The 16,133-nt window shown below is 55.9% G+C and overlaps 1 protein-coding gene across 7 annotated transcripts in view; it reads right to left on the bottom strand.

The window, feature by feature from the left end:
- The window catches only part of LOC108939539 (connector enhancer of kinase suppressor of ras 2-like), a 38,503-nt gene extending 27,827 nt beyond the window's left edge, over nucleotides 1-10,676 (bottom strand). For all 7 annotated transcript variants that reach the window (XM_029248708.1, XM_029248711.1, XM_029248712.1 and 4 more), the window contains exon 1: nucleotides 9,848-10,676. In XM_029248708.1, the coding sequence (XP_029104541.1) occupies nucleotides 9,848-9,911 (64 nt within the window). In that variant the 5' untranslated portion in view covers nucleotides 9,912-10,676. The remainder of the gene's footprint in view (nucleotides 1-9,847) is intronic.
- Nucleotides 10,677-16,133: the final 5,457 nt, after the last annotated feature.

The following is a 16,133-nucleotide window of genomic DNA, read 5'->3' as shown; positions in this document are numbered from 1 at the left end:
CACACACACACACACACGTGGGACAGGAGGACAGAGAGACAAGACTGGGAGACGTGCAGAAAAGGAGCGATAGGATGAGACATACAATATCAGTCAAAAGTTTGAGTACACACGGGCAGCCTGGACAGAGTAGACGGTGCAGAGCAACAACCAAGTGTCCTGCATCCTTGGGGTCTGCAGCAACAGAGCTGGGAGGAGGTGTCAAGTGACCTCCTGATGACCCCTGTCGGCCAAGTTCCTCAGAGAAAACACCGGTTTCCAGCAAGTGCACTCGCACCTTTGGCCGACGCTTTGAGCACGCGTGAGAAGGAGGAGGTACGCAAGGAGGCGAGAAACACGGATGTAGGAAGGGACACGAGCACGGCGTCCACCTGAGGAAGGGCTCAGAGACAGACACGTAGAGACGGAGGGCACGGTTCATATCCACGGCGAGTCGGGCTGAAATATCGCAGGTATGGGGGGTGCAAAAGAAGAAGGGCTGGAATACGTACCATACGTACCGTGCACGAGGAGGTACAGAACACACACACGCACACAGACGCAGGGAGAGATACGTACTGAGACGAGCGACAAACACGTGGACGGGAGGCAGAGCACGAGCACAAGATGAGGATGGACGTCAACGCGGACTTTTCGGCCGAGCTGATGGCTTAGTGTCCATTTGAGGGGACGAGCGGACGGGCGCGGGTCGCGAGGGCCGCCGCCCCCCTCCCCCCCCCCCACAGCCGTCCCTGGTGAGCGCAGTCAGTGACCCGCCGGGCCGACGCATCGCTTCCGTCGCCATGGGGACGCGGCGTCGCGGTTCCCGGTGAAGTGGCGTTTCGTGAGCTCGACGGCGCAGAATAAATGAATAAATAAATAAGGCCAAGAGCCGCACCCCCCCAGGAGCGCGACGCCCACACGGCCACCGCTGCTCCGCACAGAGAGCAGCCAAACACAACTACACTTCGGATTCCGGCATTATTCGCGCATTTTGCTTACTGGTGACACAACGAAATCAAAATGAAGCCCTTCAAAGAGATCGGTGTGTTTTCGTGCGTGTGATGCACCCGCCTCAGTCAGCGCTCCACGCCGGACCATGAGCGCAGTGCCGGTGGACGCAGACACCGACCCACTAATGCTGCCCGAACAGATGTGTATATATACGTGCGCGAGTGCGTGCGCGCGCGTCCAAACGCCGTGCGTCTAAACGCGGACCCAGAGACACGCATTTATTGAGGGGGGCTGAATTGACCTGTATCTACTGTCGTTGGCTTAGATCGGCTTGCATCCAGATAGAGCCGTTGGTCATGTTCACACACACACACACACACACACACACACACAGAGAAAAAAGCCAGTCACAGGGCGGCACACGCAGCTCATACAGAGAGGAAGGAGAACGTCCACCCACATCATCCTCTCATCCCAGTTTGAGTGACACCCGTGAAATGAGACGTGTGATTTACGTTTCTTCTGCTTCCTACGGTGCGGCTCCACGCGTTCGGCCGAAGAACGGCGCCGCCGTCCGGCGGTCGGGGAGGGAAGACGCGAGGGGAGGGACCGAAAACGCCGACGTGGGCCGGAGCTCCTCCAGCGGCCCGCGGCGCCCGCCGGGGATCGGGTGCTGCCTCGGCTCTTCCTGCAGCGAAAGGAAAGCTCCGGAAAGGCTGGACAAAGGGCGGCGAGAGGAGCCTCCTGGGCGTCAGCAGTTCCGAGGCTCCCGCACAGTTTCCATCCGCCTGTGTTTCTCTGTATGTCTTGGGCCTGTCCGTGTGTGCGTGCGTGCGCGTGCGTGCGTGTGTGCACCACGCGCGCTTCTGCCATCTTGTCTCGCCCCACCCCCCACTCACAAGCACACCTGATCCAAGTGGCAGGAGAGGTGTGGTGCACGAGCTCTCGGCGCTGGTAACCGGGGTACACCACGTTGAAAGGGAGGTAGGGAGGCGATATGAGGCCGTGCGAAACCGACAGCTCGGCCGCAGAGTTTTACAGAAGCCGAGGACCGTGACGCCGCGAAGAGGCGCGACGGAGGCGGCTGCGGCGAGCGACTCCGTCGCATCGGCTCCTTCCTCTGCGACGTCACCGAGGGCACAGGGCCACCGAGATGTCCTCGCCGCGGGGCACGAGCACCGCTACCGTGCCGCTAAGGACACGCATCCAGCCACACGTGAACGAGGCCCCGCCGGGCGCTGCGGTCATGACGCTCACGCCGAAAAACCCGACCGTGAGGAGAATCCCAGGGCACAAAACGGCGGCACGTCGTCGCCCCCCACTCTGGCTCCGGGAGCGCGGGTGTGTCCGAAGAGACTCGTCGCTCGGGGCACCCGTGTCCCCGGCAGCACCGCGGATCAGGATCTATACCGGGCTCAGTAAATGTATGGCGGGCGGTTCGCTGTGACTCAGCGCTGACTCACCGCCTCGCCTCCCACGGACGGCACATCAACACGCTTGTTCGTGCATCTAGAGAAGGGAAAAGTCAGCGAGAGCAAAGCGCACACCCACACTGCCCTGCCAGTCTGCGTGTGTGTGTGTGTGTGTTACGTGCACAAACTCAACATCACGGTAACATACCCCCTGAGCTTCTGCACACATACCACGTTACACCTCCACTGCACTTGGCCACACGGCGAATCCCCGGCGGACGCCCGGACAGTACCAAGGACTCCTGCGGACGAGTTCACCGCAACGGGTCCGAAGCCACGGCGCTTCTGTCACCTTCACACCAGGCACGGTACTTTACTCTGTTTTTCTGCTCAACACACCTCTCTTTGCATCTTATTAGTGCATTTTAACACCAGATGTCTTTTCATGTCAGAATACAGCTAAATAGCTTGTAAACAAAGTCATTTGCTGTAATTATAACTTTCTTGTTAATTTGTCCCTTGGTCCACACACACACACACATTTTCAGAACCGCTCGTCCCATACGGGGTCGCGGGGAACCGGAGCCTAACCCGGCAACACAGGGCGTAAGGCCGGAGGGGGAGGGGACACACCCAGGACGGGACGTCAGTCCAATATAAGGCACCCCAAGCGGGACCCGAACCCCAGACCCACCGGAGAGCAGGACTGTGGTCCAACCCACTGCGCCACCGCACCCCTCCCTTGGTCCAACATGACTCAAAATATTTTCCCTCATTATACAGCTGGGTAATTTTAGCGGTGCAAAGGTAAAATGAGATGGGCGAGCGCTTCAAGTGTTGGGCTTGTGCTGCTTTGCTTTGGTTACGGCCCACAAGACCATCGGCGGATCTGCGCCGCTACACGGGACGCGGGACCTGACCACGCGCTACACCCCAAACAGACCTCTGTCACTCAGAACTGCTGAATCCCTCCGTACATTTCAAAGAGTCTTAAAAGACCTCTTTCAGAGCAATTTCTCCATGTTCTCCTCTCTGCTCTGGCAACCTTCACTCGTAATTGTTAAAAAAGACACAACTCGCCCCTACTAAAGAGGCATGGCGCATGAATGTGGCGCCGGGGTCCCTCCGTCTGTCCACATGATGCTCTTTTATTTTCTCCGAGCTGTCCGCTGCTTTGGAGAAAAGCGACCCTCCAAGGAATAGATGTGAATGCAACGTGTTTATTTCCAGCGGAGATGGGTTCAAAGCCCATTCCCAGTAACGATCCCGGTTTGCCCGCTATGCGCAAGAGCTCGGAAATGAAGGGCAGTCTTAGGGGCGGAGTTAGGATGGAGTGCGGTGGCACCTCCGAAGGTTCCTGGTCTCTACTTTGCTCCCACTGCTGTTCTAAGAGCCTTGAACAAGGTACTTACCCTCAACTGCTCTGGTTACACCACCCCGCTGTACGAAGGGCTAATAGTTACTCGGTGCTTATTGATCGGACGAGACGCCGTCGGTCGCCGCAGACAGCGGTGTCGGCTAAGCCACGCAGTGCAAGTAACCTTCCTTGAAGGTAATACGCTAGTAGGACGGAGTGGGGTTTAAGTGCGCGACCGCAAATGTCATGGCCTGGAGCTTCAGAAAAATCCCCTCGGGACATTTCTATGGACCCTGGAGCAAGACCCGGGTTCCAAGGACCGAGGCGCGCTGTGCTTCACCGGCCATCTGGAGCGAGAAGGTCCCGAGAGCACACTGGTCCACGCTCGCCCTGGGGGGTTGGCTGGCCACGGCTCTCTCCCCCTCGCTGCTCTTAAGGACACCTGCAGTGAAGGAGGCGCCTAGAGGACTGCAGGAGGCAGCGGGCCGACACCGGACCGACACCGGGCCGACACCAGGCCCACATGGGACCGACACCAGGCCGACACAGGACCGACACCGGACGGACACCGGGCCGACACCGGGCCGACACCGGGCCGACAATGCCATCATTCGAGCGTGTTGTGCTGCCCAATGACGCCTGCAGCTTGAAGAAAGAAAAGAAGCAGGCGGCTCACAGCGCGAACATGGGCTGCTTCGGAGCGACGAGAACTGGGTAAGCGCTGTTTTGAAACCTGCGAGAAGCTGGAGGAAGACTGACGGAGGGCAGAATGAGCGGAGACACGACTTGTTTTCCTTCCCATGGTGCAGCAGTGAAACGGTTGTGTTTACCAGTTTTCACCAAGCACTTGCGGTACAACTCGTTCACGACGACTACGTCAGCGGGGCTCCCTCCGTCCTTCCTCTTCCTCTTCCCCTCCCGTCTCCGAGCACCGGGAGCCACGGACCCTCGGCGCCACCTCCGTGTGCCACCGTGAGCAGGAACGTTGGGCCACCCGCCTCACTGAGCTCTCATCGCCGGTTCCGTGCCCATCACCCGTCACCGCGCCGCAGAAACGAAGAGAAGCGGCACTTCGGCGCCTCTTTGGCTGACAGCGCAAACGAGCCTCAGGCAAGATGGAGAGCCGCAGCATGGCAGCGCCCCACGGAACGACGCTCTCGCCCAGGCTCTGCTTCCGGGGGGTTCCAGCAGGCCGCCCTACTTGCAAAGCACACACACACGACAAGAAAATGATCTTCAGCTCTAAAAGAAAAAAGCATCTCCATCCTGCCAAAGATGAGCAGCACCTTCCCGGCGAAGACCCGGCGAGGAAACCCCGTACAGCGCCGAGCTCCCGAACCGCGCCGCTCTTTGCCATTTACGGCAGGGACCAACGCGAGCGACTGTTACCAAAGAGAGACGAAGGACAGCGCATGTCCCGGATGCTCTCTGACCTTCAGCTCCTGCGGGACATCGGTGCTCTAGCAAAGCTACTGTGGTAAATGTACCTTATTGATCCACTGACAGTTTTCCGGTGACCGAGCGCCTTGCCTCGGGATCGGCTACTGCAGCGCGGACGTGAGGCCGGACTCCGCTCTGCGACATTCTGCCGGACGGTGCAGACAGCGAGCTGGATGAGGTGACCGTGCGCCAGGACGGCGATATCTCCTCTGGTGCCTGAGGAGCACCTGAGGAACAAAGAGGTGCACTGCACAATTTACCTGCGACCCCGACGAGACTCTTTGCGCACGAGAGGAGACCTGACCGCTAAGCTCAGCCCAAGGGCTCCTGCACCCCCTGCAAGCGTGTCCCTGTCCCAGGCGTCCTTTTCGGACAGTCGGACAAAGCACGGCCCCGCCTCACCCCGCCGAGAGGTGCGAGGGACGCGCGGCGCCTCTCCTGGGGCGAGCGGTCTACCGGCAGTCATAGTGTCGCTGCGTCGGGGCCCAAGGAGTTCCAAACAACACATCGTCCCAGTTTCGTGTCGCAAACCGAGACAGTTCGGGCGGCGGGGAATAAACGTGCTGCGGCGGTGCTTCTGTTGAGCTCCAAGCTGAGCTGAGCGCGCTCAGTAAGAGCCCTTGAGACGCCGTTCCCGTGGCGGAGGATGAAATGTTCATGTGGACCTCAAAGCGAAGCAACATGGTCTGGAGATGCTGAAAAAATCGGGACACCTGTGCACTATAAACGCACACGTTACCTCATCACTCAGTCACATGGTTAACGCGCTTGGCTTATGTTGATCCGAACGCCACCGTGCGACGGACCGCTGTCCGAACCCCTCACGCGCCCCGATGCCTCTGGGATCGGCTCCGGACAACTGCAACCCTGCATCGGGGTTATCGATTTCAGCGTTTCATCGCATCACTTGGACCGTCCTGCCGCTTTCACGTATGGAATTTGCATCCCGAACATGACCGTCATTTGAATCCGGGCTTCGGATTCAGTGGAAACGGCCTCGTGAATTATTGCGCGTTATGTTTCCGTAATTCTTGCCGACTGCCAAAGATCCCACAGGGGCATCTTTCACGGACGCCCCCCCTCGAATCTCAGCTTCTGCTCTAACACCCTTGAGCAAGGTAAATACTCTGAATTGCTCCAGGAAAACTGAGCCAGCTCTAAGAATGGACATGTAACGTGGTAAAAGTAACGTGGTGCACCTACTGTACCTCACACTGTACATCAGCTGGATGAATAAATAACAATATGTGCCTCCAGAAAAAGAGCACCAGCCTCACTGAGACCATGACACACTGAGAGAAGACCCCCCCACACTCAGTACCCTGCACTTACAGACGCGGTCAGCGTGCGGTCAGCGTGCGGTTAGAGAACACACTTATATAGTCCCAATATTCTTTGGCTGTAATCTGCGACGCTGAATTTGACCCCCTTCCGGTGCACAGCACCCCCACAACGGCCCAGAGCAGGGCGCCGCCCACAACGAGACACACACCAAACCGCCACCCAGTGCCTGCAGACCACCAGGCGTGGAGACGGAGACGGAGCGCCGGCCCTGTCCCGGGAGACAGGACAACCCCACCCCACACACACAGCTTCTCCCGCACACACATTCGTCAGGTTTTATTAGGACCACGTTGCCACACATTACGCTGACAGACTGCGGAACACAGATGCATCGCCCCAGATACCCTGATACACACACGTCCCATAGACACACTGCGGTGCTGCTCCAGCGGGGCTTAATCAGCAGGAAAGACTGCAGTCAAGAGGAACACACCAACACACACACACACACACACACACACACACACACACACCGCACAGCTAGAGTGAACCACCCACACACACACACTCCATAAGCATGTTAGCTGCCACCCTCACACTGCAGGCTGCCTTTACTTCCCTTCTGAGATCACAGGACAAAACTGCATTTTAAAATGTATTTCTTCTTACGAAACTTGCCTACACTGTGTGTTAACTCAAGATATATATGATATAACACTCAGAAATTCTCTTTGCCAGAGTTCGGTAGCAAACGGCCTCCCGACAGTATTTCTAACAGCTTTTACAGTAATTCTGCTTCTCAGAAGATACCCCCCCTCCTCCCCTGCCCCTGTCCCCCACATACACTTCATCTGTACTTGGGCGAACAGCAGGTAAGAGACAAGAAGGGAACCCAGGGACCCAATCTGCGTGTGTGTGTGTGTGTGTGTGTGTTCATGTACATATAAAACGAAGACACTTTACAGACTCTAAACACACCCACGGACACTGAACACACCAGCACACTAAAGACACAAACAGGAGGTCAGAAGGACGGGATGTTGATCCACTATGTGCGACTTGCGTCTCTCCTCGGACGGGTCACGTTGACCCAGGACGGCTGAACCCAGGGTTCAGCGGGACATGGACCCGTCCCCGTGTCCACGTCCTCTGTACGTGGACATTAAACCTTCTGCAGGCTGCCGTTCTCTTCGAAACCAGAAAGTGTCCAGGTTGGACTATTGCTGAAGCGCAGAACCAGCGTCCAGGCCGAGTTGAGCATTTGAGTGCAGCAAGTCTGAGTCACCCGCCCACTCTCTCCCCCCCCCCCACCACCACCACCACCACCACCACCACCACCAGCCCACCCCCGCGTCCCCCTCGTCCCCTCGTCCCCCGCTCGCGCTGCTGGACTGCAGCAGCCTCGGTCCGTGGGTTAGAAGTTCTCGCTGCGCCTCTTGGCCGCTGCAATGAGGACAACAGCTTCGGTCAGTCGCCAAGAACGACAGGAAGCCGGAGCCACAGAGAAAGACTGGAGCTGCTCCCCCGGGCTCCGAAAGCACTGGGATCCTGTGTTCAGTGCTCTGCGCTGCCACATGGAGCTCTGTGTGTGTGTGTGTGTGTGTGTGTGTGTGTGTGAGAGAGACAAAGAGACAGAGAGACGGAGAGAGGCTGAGAGTGACGATGTACCTGCTGCACACAAGTGAATCAGTTATGAAACACATGTGTTTGCAGGCAGATCTACAGTCCAGGCCACCGTGAGCAAACAGCTTCCAGAAAGATCCAGAACTTAAGAAGCCGTGCAGTAGCTCGCTGTCCACACTGACCGCACCCGGAACGCTGGGCCCTGTGCACACTGACCGCACCCGGAACACTTCTGAAAGGCAAGAGGAAGAAGCAGCTCACCGCTAGAACACGCACACAGAACTGTGGTCTGGACGAGATGTGGACCCGACCAGAACGGTGCAAAGCTCCTGTTCCCAGAAGCCTTTGCAGCTCCAGCAAACTGCTGACCGCTTGACCTCTGCTCTAGGGACCGGAGCCCATTCAGCCCTGATTGATGTCAGCGAGCGAGAGCCACACGACCGACCCATCGGTGGAGCCGAACGTGGCAAAGTCTCCATAGTGGAGCGCAGGTTCCATCGCGCAGAGCTCGCATTTACATTAGGCGTTGGCACGTCAACGGTTCCATGCACAGATGTTACGCGAAAGGCGCCACGGTGTAGTTGCGCTACTCAGGTAACTTCGTTATCAGAGGAGAAGTTGCCCGGTTCCGCGCGCAGCTCCCACGCGCAGGCTCGCGCCGCTCTCCCGTACACGTCACGTGGGAGCTGCGTTCTCTCCACGCCGCTGTTCGCGCACCCACAGCTCGAGACTTGGCGCTTACTGCTCTTCGTTTTGGCAACTGAGCCTCTTACGTCACCAACTTTACCATCGTGATTTCCCCCTCCCTACAGCAGGGTAAAAGTACCTTGATAGGCGAGGGTACCACGCCACGGCACCCTGGAAACTTCGAATCGCGGAGGGCAACCTGAACATGCCCCCCCCGACTACACCCCCGCCCCCCCGGTGAACGTGCGGATGCCGCACGTGTCGAGTCGGGTATCGGTGACGGGGCGTCCGCGCGCAGCACAGCGCGCTACGGGTGTCTCAGCGTCACAGTGTCTCGTGTCTCGGTGTGTCAGTGTCACAGTGTTTCGTATCTCGGTGTCACACTGTCTTGCATCTCAGTGTCACACTGTCACAGTGTCTCATGTCTCAGTGTCACACTATCAGTGTCTCAGTGTCACACTGTCTTGCATCTCAGTGTCACAGTGTCTCGGTGTCACACTGTCACAGCGTCTCATGTCTCAGTGTCACAATGTCACAGTGTCTCAGTGTCACACTGTCTTGCATCTCAGTGTCTCGGTGTCACAGTGTCTCATGTCTCAGTGTCACACTGTCTTGCATCTCAGTGTCACACTGTCACAGTGTCTCATGTCTCAGTGTCACACTGTCTTGCATCTCAGTGTCACACTCAGTGTCACAGTGTCTCGCGTCTCAGCGTCTCAGCCACGAGCCAGGCGGACTTTCACTGATTCACCACACGATGACGGAGGAATATCACGTCGTCCGAGTGGAGGTTTAATTTCTTCCTCTGGACTCTACGGCGGCACTCAGACTAAGGAGGTGCGATCCTCACCTGCGGCGGGGGGGGGGGGGGTCGGGGGGCGGTGGCGATGCTGGGATGCGCGCTCCTCTAAATACACATGTGTGACGCACGTGTTATAAAAGCGCTGTGGGAAATAATCCCGATCGGATCGTCCGCTCCTCGGTCCCCCCGGCGGAGCCACTGCCACTCGTGGGGGGGGGGGGGGGGGGGGATCTGACAAGACAAGTGCAGGACCGCGAATTAACCGTTAACTGCTCCCTCGCGCACGCACGAGACGTCACGAGCCCGTACCTTTCATCCAGTCCACCACCTGTCCCGGGGTCCACTTGCTCACGGGTTCCATCACGAGCGCCATGGGGGGGGGAGCTGAGGGTGCCGAGCGGCGGCTCCACCGTCCGTGTCCTCCAGCGCGGGGGTCCCGCACATCCGCCCGCGTCGGATCGCCAGCTCCTCCGTGCCGTGGCGTGGGCGCGTCTAGTCGCAGGTGCGAGGAGGAGCGCGCGGAACAAGGGGGGGCACCACCATCGCGCCGTGCCCCCTACTGCCCCCTCGCTCTCGCGGTACCACGGTAAAGTGGGTGTCCTCGCGCTGCAGTGGGCTGCCGAGCCGTACAGCGCTGACGGTCGCTCGGCGGTTGTCTCATCATCCGGTGTGCGTGTGTGTGCGTGTGTGTGCGTATGTGTGTGCGTGTGTGTGTCTGCAGAGCCCGAACGGCCGTTCGCATCTGCGCCTCTCTTCTGTCTTATTTAAACTGCCCCCCCCCCCGCAGTGTGCGCGTCTCTTTCTCTCTCTCTCTCTCTCTCCCTCCCTCCGTCTCCCACACACACACACACACACACAGACTCGATTAAATGTCTTCCTCTCCCAAGTTTCTTTCTTTTTTTAGCGTCACCAAGGACGCCGCCAGACCGCGACCGCAGCGCGCGCGGAAAACACGGTCACGTCCGGTTACGAGTCACTTCATTCATTCGCGCACGTTGGAGCAGCGGGTGCAGCTGCAGTGCACGTGCCATGATTAATAACCCGGCCGAAGCCAAAGTTGTTGTTCTTGTTTATTTGTTTGTTTCTCGAAACGTAACCCTCGTCACCACCTCGGGCTCCACGCGCAAAGCGCCACGTCGCCCCCCCCCGCGCGCAGAATCGTGAGGAAGGAAAATGTTCCACGCGCGCCGTGTCGCTACTTTGTCTCGGCGACTCCACGCGGACACTGGCATTACGTCACAGGCGCCATGCGCACGCCGTTCGAACCCGTGTCTGAAAGAAACGTGGGCGCGCGCGAAGCGAGAGAACGTCTCTTTCGGGGAGGTAAAAGTAGCGCGAGACGGCAGCTTTTACCTGGAATCTGGATTCATTTAGCGGACGATTTTCTCCGAAGAGAAACGTGGATCAGATGTGGACAAAAACAGCAGCGGCAGGAGAGACGGAGACTGAGACTGAGATGCAGACACGTTACTAGAAATGATAATACAGCGCAGTTCATTCTGAGGCCTTTTCTTAATGGACACTTTTTACAAGTGGAAGTTTCTGCCGCCAAGATAAATTCCTTGTATGCGTGAACATACTTGGCAATGAAGCTCTTTCCGATTCCGATATATGTGTAGACCGCAGCGGTTCGGAGCGAACGCTGGGCCCTAAGGGGGCACCTGTGTTTGTGCCGGACACACTAGCCGTTCTGCTCCGACAGCACCGGCGCCGCAGTAGCAGGAGCCGGCAGCCCGCGAGCGACTCTTCGTTGTCCCTGCTTACGGAGCGTCCGCTCAGAACCCTGGACATCTAGAGCCGCTTTGTTCCAAAAGCGCTGCTCAACACACCATGCCCCCCGCTGACTGTCCGGCAGCACCGCGAGCGGAGCTCCTCCTCTCTCTCTGTACCGCACCGGCGCCGGACGGTCGCAGCGCCACAGCTGAGAGAGGAGGCCGGGGAACCTGTACGAGAAGGTGACTCGCGGCAGGTAGCCCGGATGTGCCGCACCTGGAGAGCGAGCGCGGCCCCGGCACCTGCCGAGCGTCTCTCTCGCGCCTCAGAGGCATTTCCGAGAGCGCAAAACCTTAGGCGCGTGCGTGCCGTCGACGCTCGGACTGTTCCCACGGCAACGACAAGGGGAGGGTCTCCAGAGGGGGACCGAACGGCCCGCGGGCAGAGCAGGAGAGATGACCCCCGTCGGCGCTGAGCATTACTTCATGCACAGTGTGACGAAGAGCACCAGATGGATCAGGGCTGCTTTTCTGGCACTTTCCTGCTTTTCCTTGGAGGAGAGATACACCCTGGACGCGCTGCGTGAGCAAGGACATAAGTGTCGCTGCTAAAGTGTGTGTGTGTGTGCTGCGCTGGGACTGGAAGAGTCTGCGGGCAATTTTTAAAGGGCAGATGCAATCCATGTGTGGTGGAGACCGATGGTAAAGGGGACGACAGGTGAAGTACCGTACGGTGTGTCTGTGGGCTGATGGTCGCTGCGCCGCCCTTAGGTGAGACCGCAGCAGAGAACCTCCGAGGTGTTAGAGAGGCTCTCCCACCAGAACCCTGGAGATGTGACCAGAGAGACGCCCAGGTCGGCGACGACACCACACAGGCCTCCTGAACTCTCCTTGGATACCGGTGAGCAGAAGCCTAGGATGAAGGGGCGGTCGACAGAGGAGGGGGGCCATGGAGACGCCGATGGAGACGCCGATGGAGATGCCGATGGAGACGCTCGTGCGGTGCCCCGTGGGCAGGAGAACACCTCGTCCCAAGGGAGAGAAGAAAGAACGAGATTCCGGGCGACAGATGAAGAGAGAAAATGAGTACCGAAATGTATTCGAGAAACTGGAATTGGCTCACCATCTGTTTGCGACGCCCGCAGGAGCCATGTCTCTCCGCGCGCTCGACGAGGGCAGCCGCTCGCCTCGCCTCGCTGCGCCACACACTCCTACGAATCTGCAGGCCCAGGCAACGGAGGAAGCTGGCAGTTGCCACAGAAACAATCGTCTCGGCTCTCGGTTCGGGGCCAGAAACGGTGGACTGGTCACGCTGACTCCTGGTGTTGGTAGCGAAGGAAAGGCTCCTTAGCACTCTTGTACTGTGAGGGGGTCGGGGGGGTGACGACTTCAGATACAGGAGTAAAAGTGGGGAACATTGACAGTTGGTCTAGCGCTCCAGTAGATGAGTCGCAGCGTGTCCACAACCCCCATGGACGACGCTTCGATGCATCTTACTGTCAGAAGATTTCTCTGCATTGTTGTGTCCCCCCCCAGGACCCCCCAGGGTGAGACCTTCACACACAGGTGAACACGGAGTCCAGAATTTCTGCATAAGAGTGACTGGCCACAAACTGCGTAACCGGCAGGCAGGGCTCACCTGACCCACAGGAAGAGCTTCTCTATCCACAAGACGTGGCACTGCGGGCGGGAGGAACGCAGCCGAAGTGCTTCGAGAGCCGGTCCGTCACCGAATCCCTTCCCCCAGGGCGCACGCGTCCCGCCTGGACTCCCTTAATGAGCACTTGGGTCATTTGTCTTCGTGGAGAAGACACGGATTATGGGGACGGTGCTACAGATGGAGCGGGAGCCTAAATAATTGACGATAAGGCGAGTCGGTTAAAGCCAAAGTGTCTTATTTTCTGACCTGCAGACGGTGAGACGACTCCAGGTGTCATTGGGCATCGTGGTGGTCGGTGTGAGCTGGAGAAACACGCAGGTTGACACTCGTCCTCTCGAAGGAGACGGAACGCGTGGGGGACGCTGCATCCGGGAGGGCTGCTGGAGCTCCGAGGCGTCACCCTCGCAGATGTTTCACCAGGTGTCTGTGCACCGGCGGCTCATGCGTGCCGCTGCCTCTGTGGCGTGTGTGTGCGTGTTTGGTGGTCCCCCAGCCCTGTGCCGTCACACGACTGATGAGAAACCGATCGATTTACAGCCACAGTCCCCATACGGTTAAGGTTGTCAGGAGCACAGTCATTGTCACCGAAACAACAATGGTTTTGGCGCGGGGACCATTTCAGCTGTTCCTCGCATTCGTTCCAAGGCTCTCTGACCGCAAAGACCGGCCTTCAGGCTCTCAGGCAGCTTGTTGACTGGTTTTCTGCATCTCTACACGGGGGGTGCTAAACTTGAGAATTAACACTGTGTGCAGAGATAAACACTATGTGTTGTATTATTAGAAATTCTTAACAATACTAATTATTGTAAGACAGGTCTGAGTAGTGTAGAGGTTAGCGCTGCTGCCTTTAGATGCAAAGGTCAGAGGTTCAAATCTCACCTTGAGTTGTATCTTATAACACTTTTAAATAAAAAAATAAAGAAAAAAATTGCTGGGAGGGTATCGGGATTTGTCTATTCTGTGTTTTATGCACCTACTTGAACGATGAACCTCGGTGCAGCAAGTGGTAGGGAACAAACTAGGTTTGCTTGAGACTTTCATGTCTGCAGCTCTGCCTCCTCTCAACGTAATGCATAAATTGTACTTTCGCTGAGATGTACGTCACTTTGGACAAAAATGTCTGCTAAATGAATAAACATAAATGTAAATGTACCCTTGAACAAGGTACTTACCCTGAATTGCTCCAGTAAAATGACCCAGCTGTATGAAAGGATAAATAATTGTAGGTAGATTAACAGTGGATGTTGCTTTAGGGGGGAGAAAAGTGTCAGATAAATGTATCATTACAACTACTGTACTGACTTTCATTAACTGCTTGTCCCAATCGGGGGGGGCGGCACAGCAACCCAGAGTCAGTGGGCACAAAGCTGGGGGGGAGGGGGCGCTGTCAGTGTGTCCACCTGTTTCTGTGGAACAGTCCTCCTGTGTGTGGGCATGCTGGATTGCTGCGCGAATGTTCACTGGGCTGTGGTTCCAGTTCCATACTGGTGGAGGGCTGGGATTAGCCATCTGCTCGGCTGATATTAAAAGCTCTCTTCCTACTCCCAGCACAAAAACCCCCCCACCACCCTGTACTCGTACCCTCTGCTCCACTCGCGCACCTTTCGCCCGAGACGCACGTTTTCACAACGGACCTTCCTCTCAAAACGCTAATTAATATGGGACTCTGTGACACAGATACGGTAAACTGTGGAAATTTCAGCCCTTATGGGTTAATTGTCGATAGAGCTTAAGATCAAGTTACTCTAAGTCAGTCGCGGTCAACAGTTCCGGTCAGAACTGTTGTTCAGTAAGTGTGCGTATCAGAGGGCAGCTTTGCGGCACCAGGAAGGCCACTTCCGTACACTTTGGTTCCAGCTCCTGAATCACGTATCTACAGGGCTTCACCATTACTGAAATATGGTGTCATGAATGTTTTATAAGAGGAAGACAGGAAGAGGGTGAAAATGGGAGGCCCAAAAAAGACAGAGCGCAGTCTGCCTTGTCAATCAGATGAATGGCTCACCTGAATAGACACTGAATTCTGGAAAATTTCTCATTCCAAGTGATCCGGAAAATCATTAACTTTACACAATTTCATAATTAATAGAGGTGGTTCTGAGATGAATTAGAGCAAACCTCTGGCAATCCAATGAAGTGAAACAGATGTGTGGCTGCCTCCAGTTCTTTGTCTCCCTCCAGTGGTTCTTCCAGTACCAGTGTAAAGATGGTCCCCGGTCCACAGCACTACATTATTTCTTACCAGTGGCCATGTGTACCTATGAAACACTTTAGACACAGGAAGTCACTAGTCATCGTCAGCAGTTAAGAGTTGTCGGACCAAGGTTCAAATCCCACCTCCTGCTGTAGTTCCGTTGATCAAGGTACTTACCCTAATTTGCTCCAGTAAAAATTGCCCACCTGTATAAATGGGTAAATCATTACAGGTCGCTTAGTATTACAGCTAAGATTGTGAGCTGCCTAATACTAGGGGAGTGTGGCATGTTGCCTGCCATTCTTTGAATATTCGTCAAAGGAGTAATATACAGTATACTACATTGTTTCCTACAAAAAAAACTAAAAAGTAAATGACTATAGTTTGAATGTAAATTGGGACTTGACAGGGTGTTCCGATTTGCATCCGTAACAAAAATCCTCAAATACACAAGATATACAACGTACCCTAACCCTGTAATACTCCACATTGGGCATCAGTGTGATCATCACAACTGGACCAAAAGACCATAACTTCATTAAAGGGCATGGTCAAACTGCTTTATGCATTTTTAAACTTAAAGTATAAATATGAAAAAATACAATGCATTACAGTGCAACACATTTTATATTTTGCACGTTTTAGAACAGCACATAAGCTGGTAGGGTATTATGTCTGATACATTACAAAAAAAGTAACTGTTTCCAAACAAAGCAAAAACAGTTTTTAGGTGCATCCTGCAGCTGGCAATATTTCACTGCATTAGTTTCAGCAAACCTGCTAACACACTACAAAGTACACTTATATGAGCCTAAACGAGCTAGAACAGACTGAAGACCAAGATTGTCAGCTGCTCTGGAAATCTCTGTTATGACAATTTAAAAAAAAAAAAAAAAACAAACATGTGAAGTCTCTTCAGGTATGTGGGTCTATAAGCAGATGTTCACCAGGACACAAGGGCATTACAGGTGTGCAACCACAGGAGTGACAAAACCAGACTGGAGAAAATTCCGAAATTCCTCTAACACA

The sequence above is a fragment of the Scleropages formosus genome, chromosome 24 (assembly GCF_900964775.1).
Source record: "Scleropages formosus chromosome 24, fSclFor1.1, whole genome shotgun sequence".
Taxonomy (NCBI): domain Eukaryota; kingdom Metazoa; phylum Chordata; class Actinopteri; order Osteoglossiformes; family Osteoglossidae; genus Scleropages; species Scleropages formosus.
This window is presented reverse-complemented; position numbering and strand designations above follow the sequence as displayed.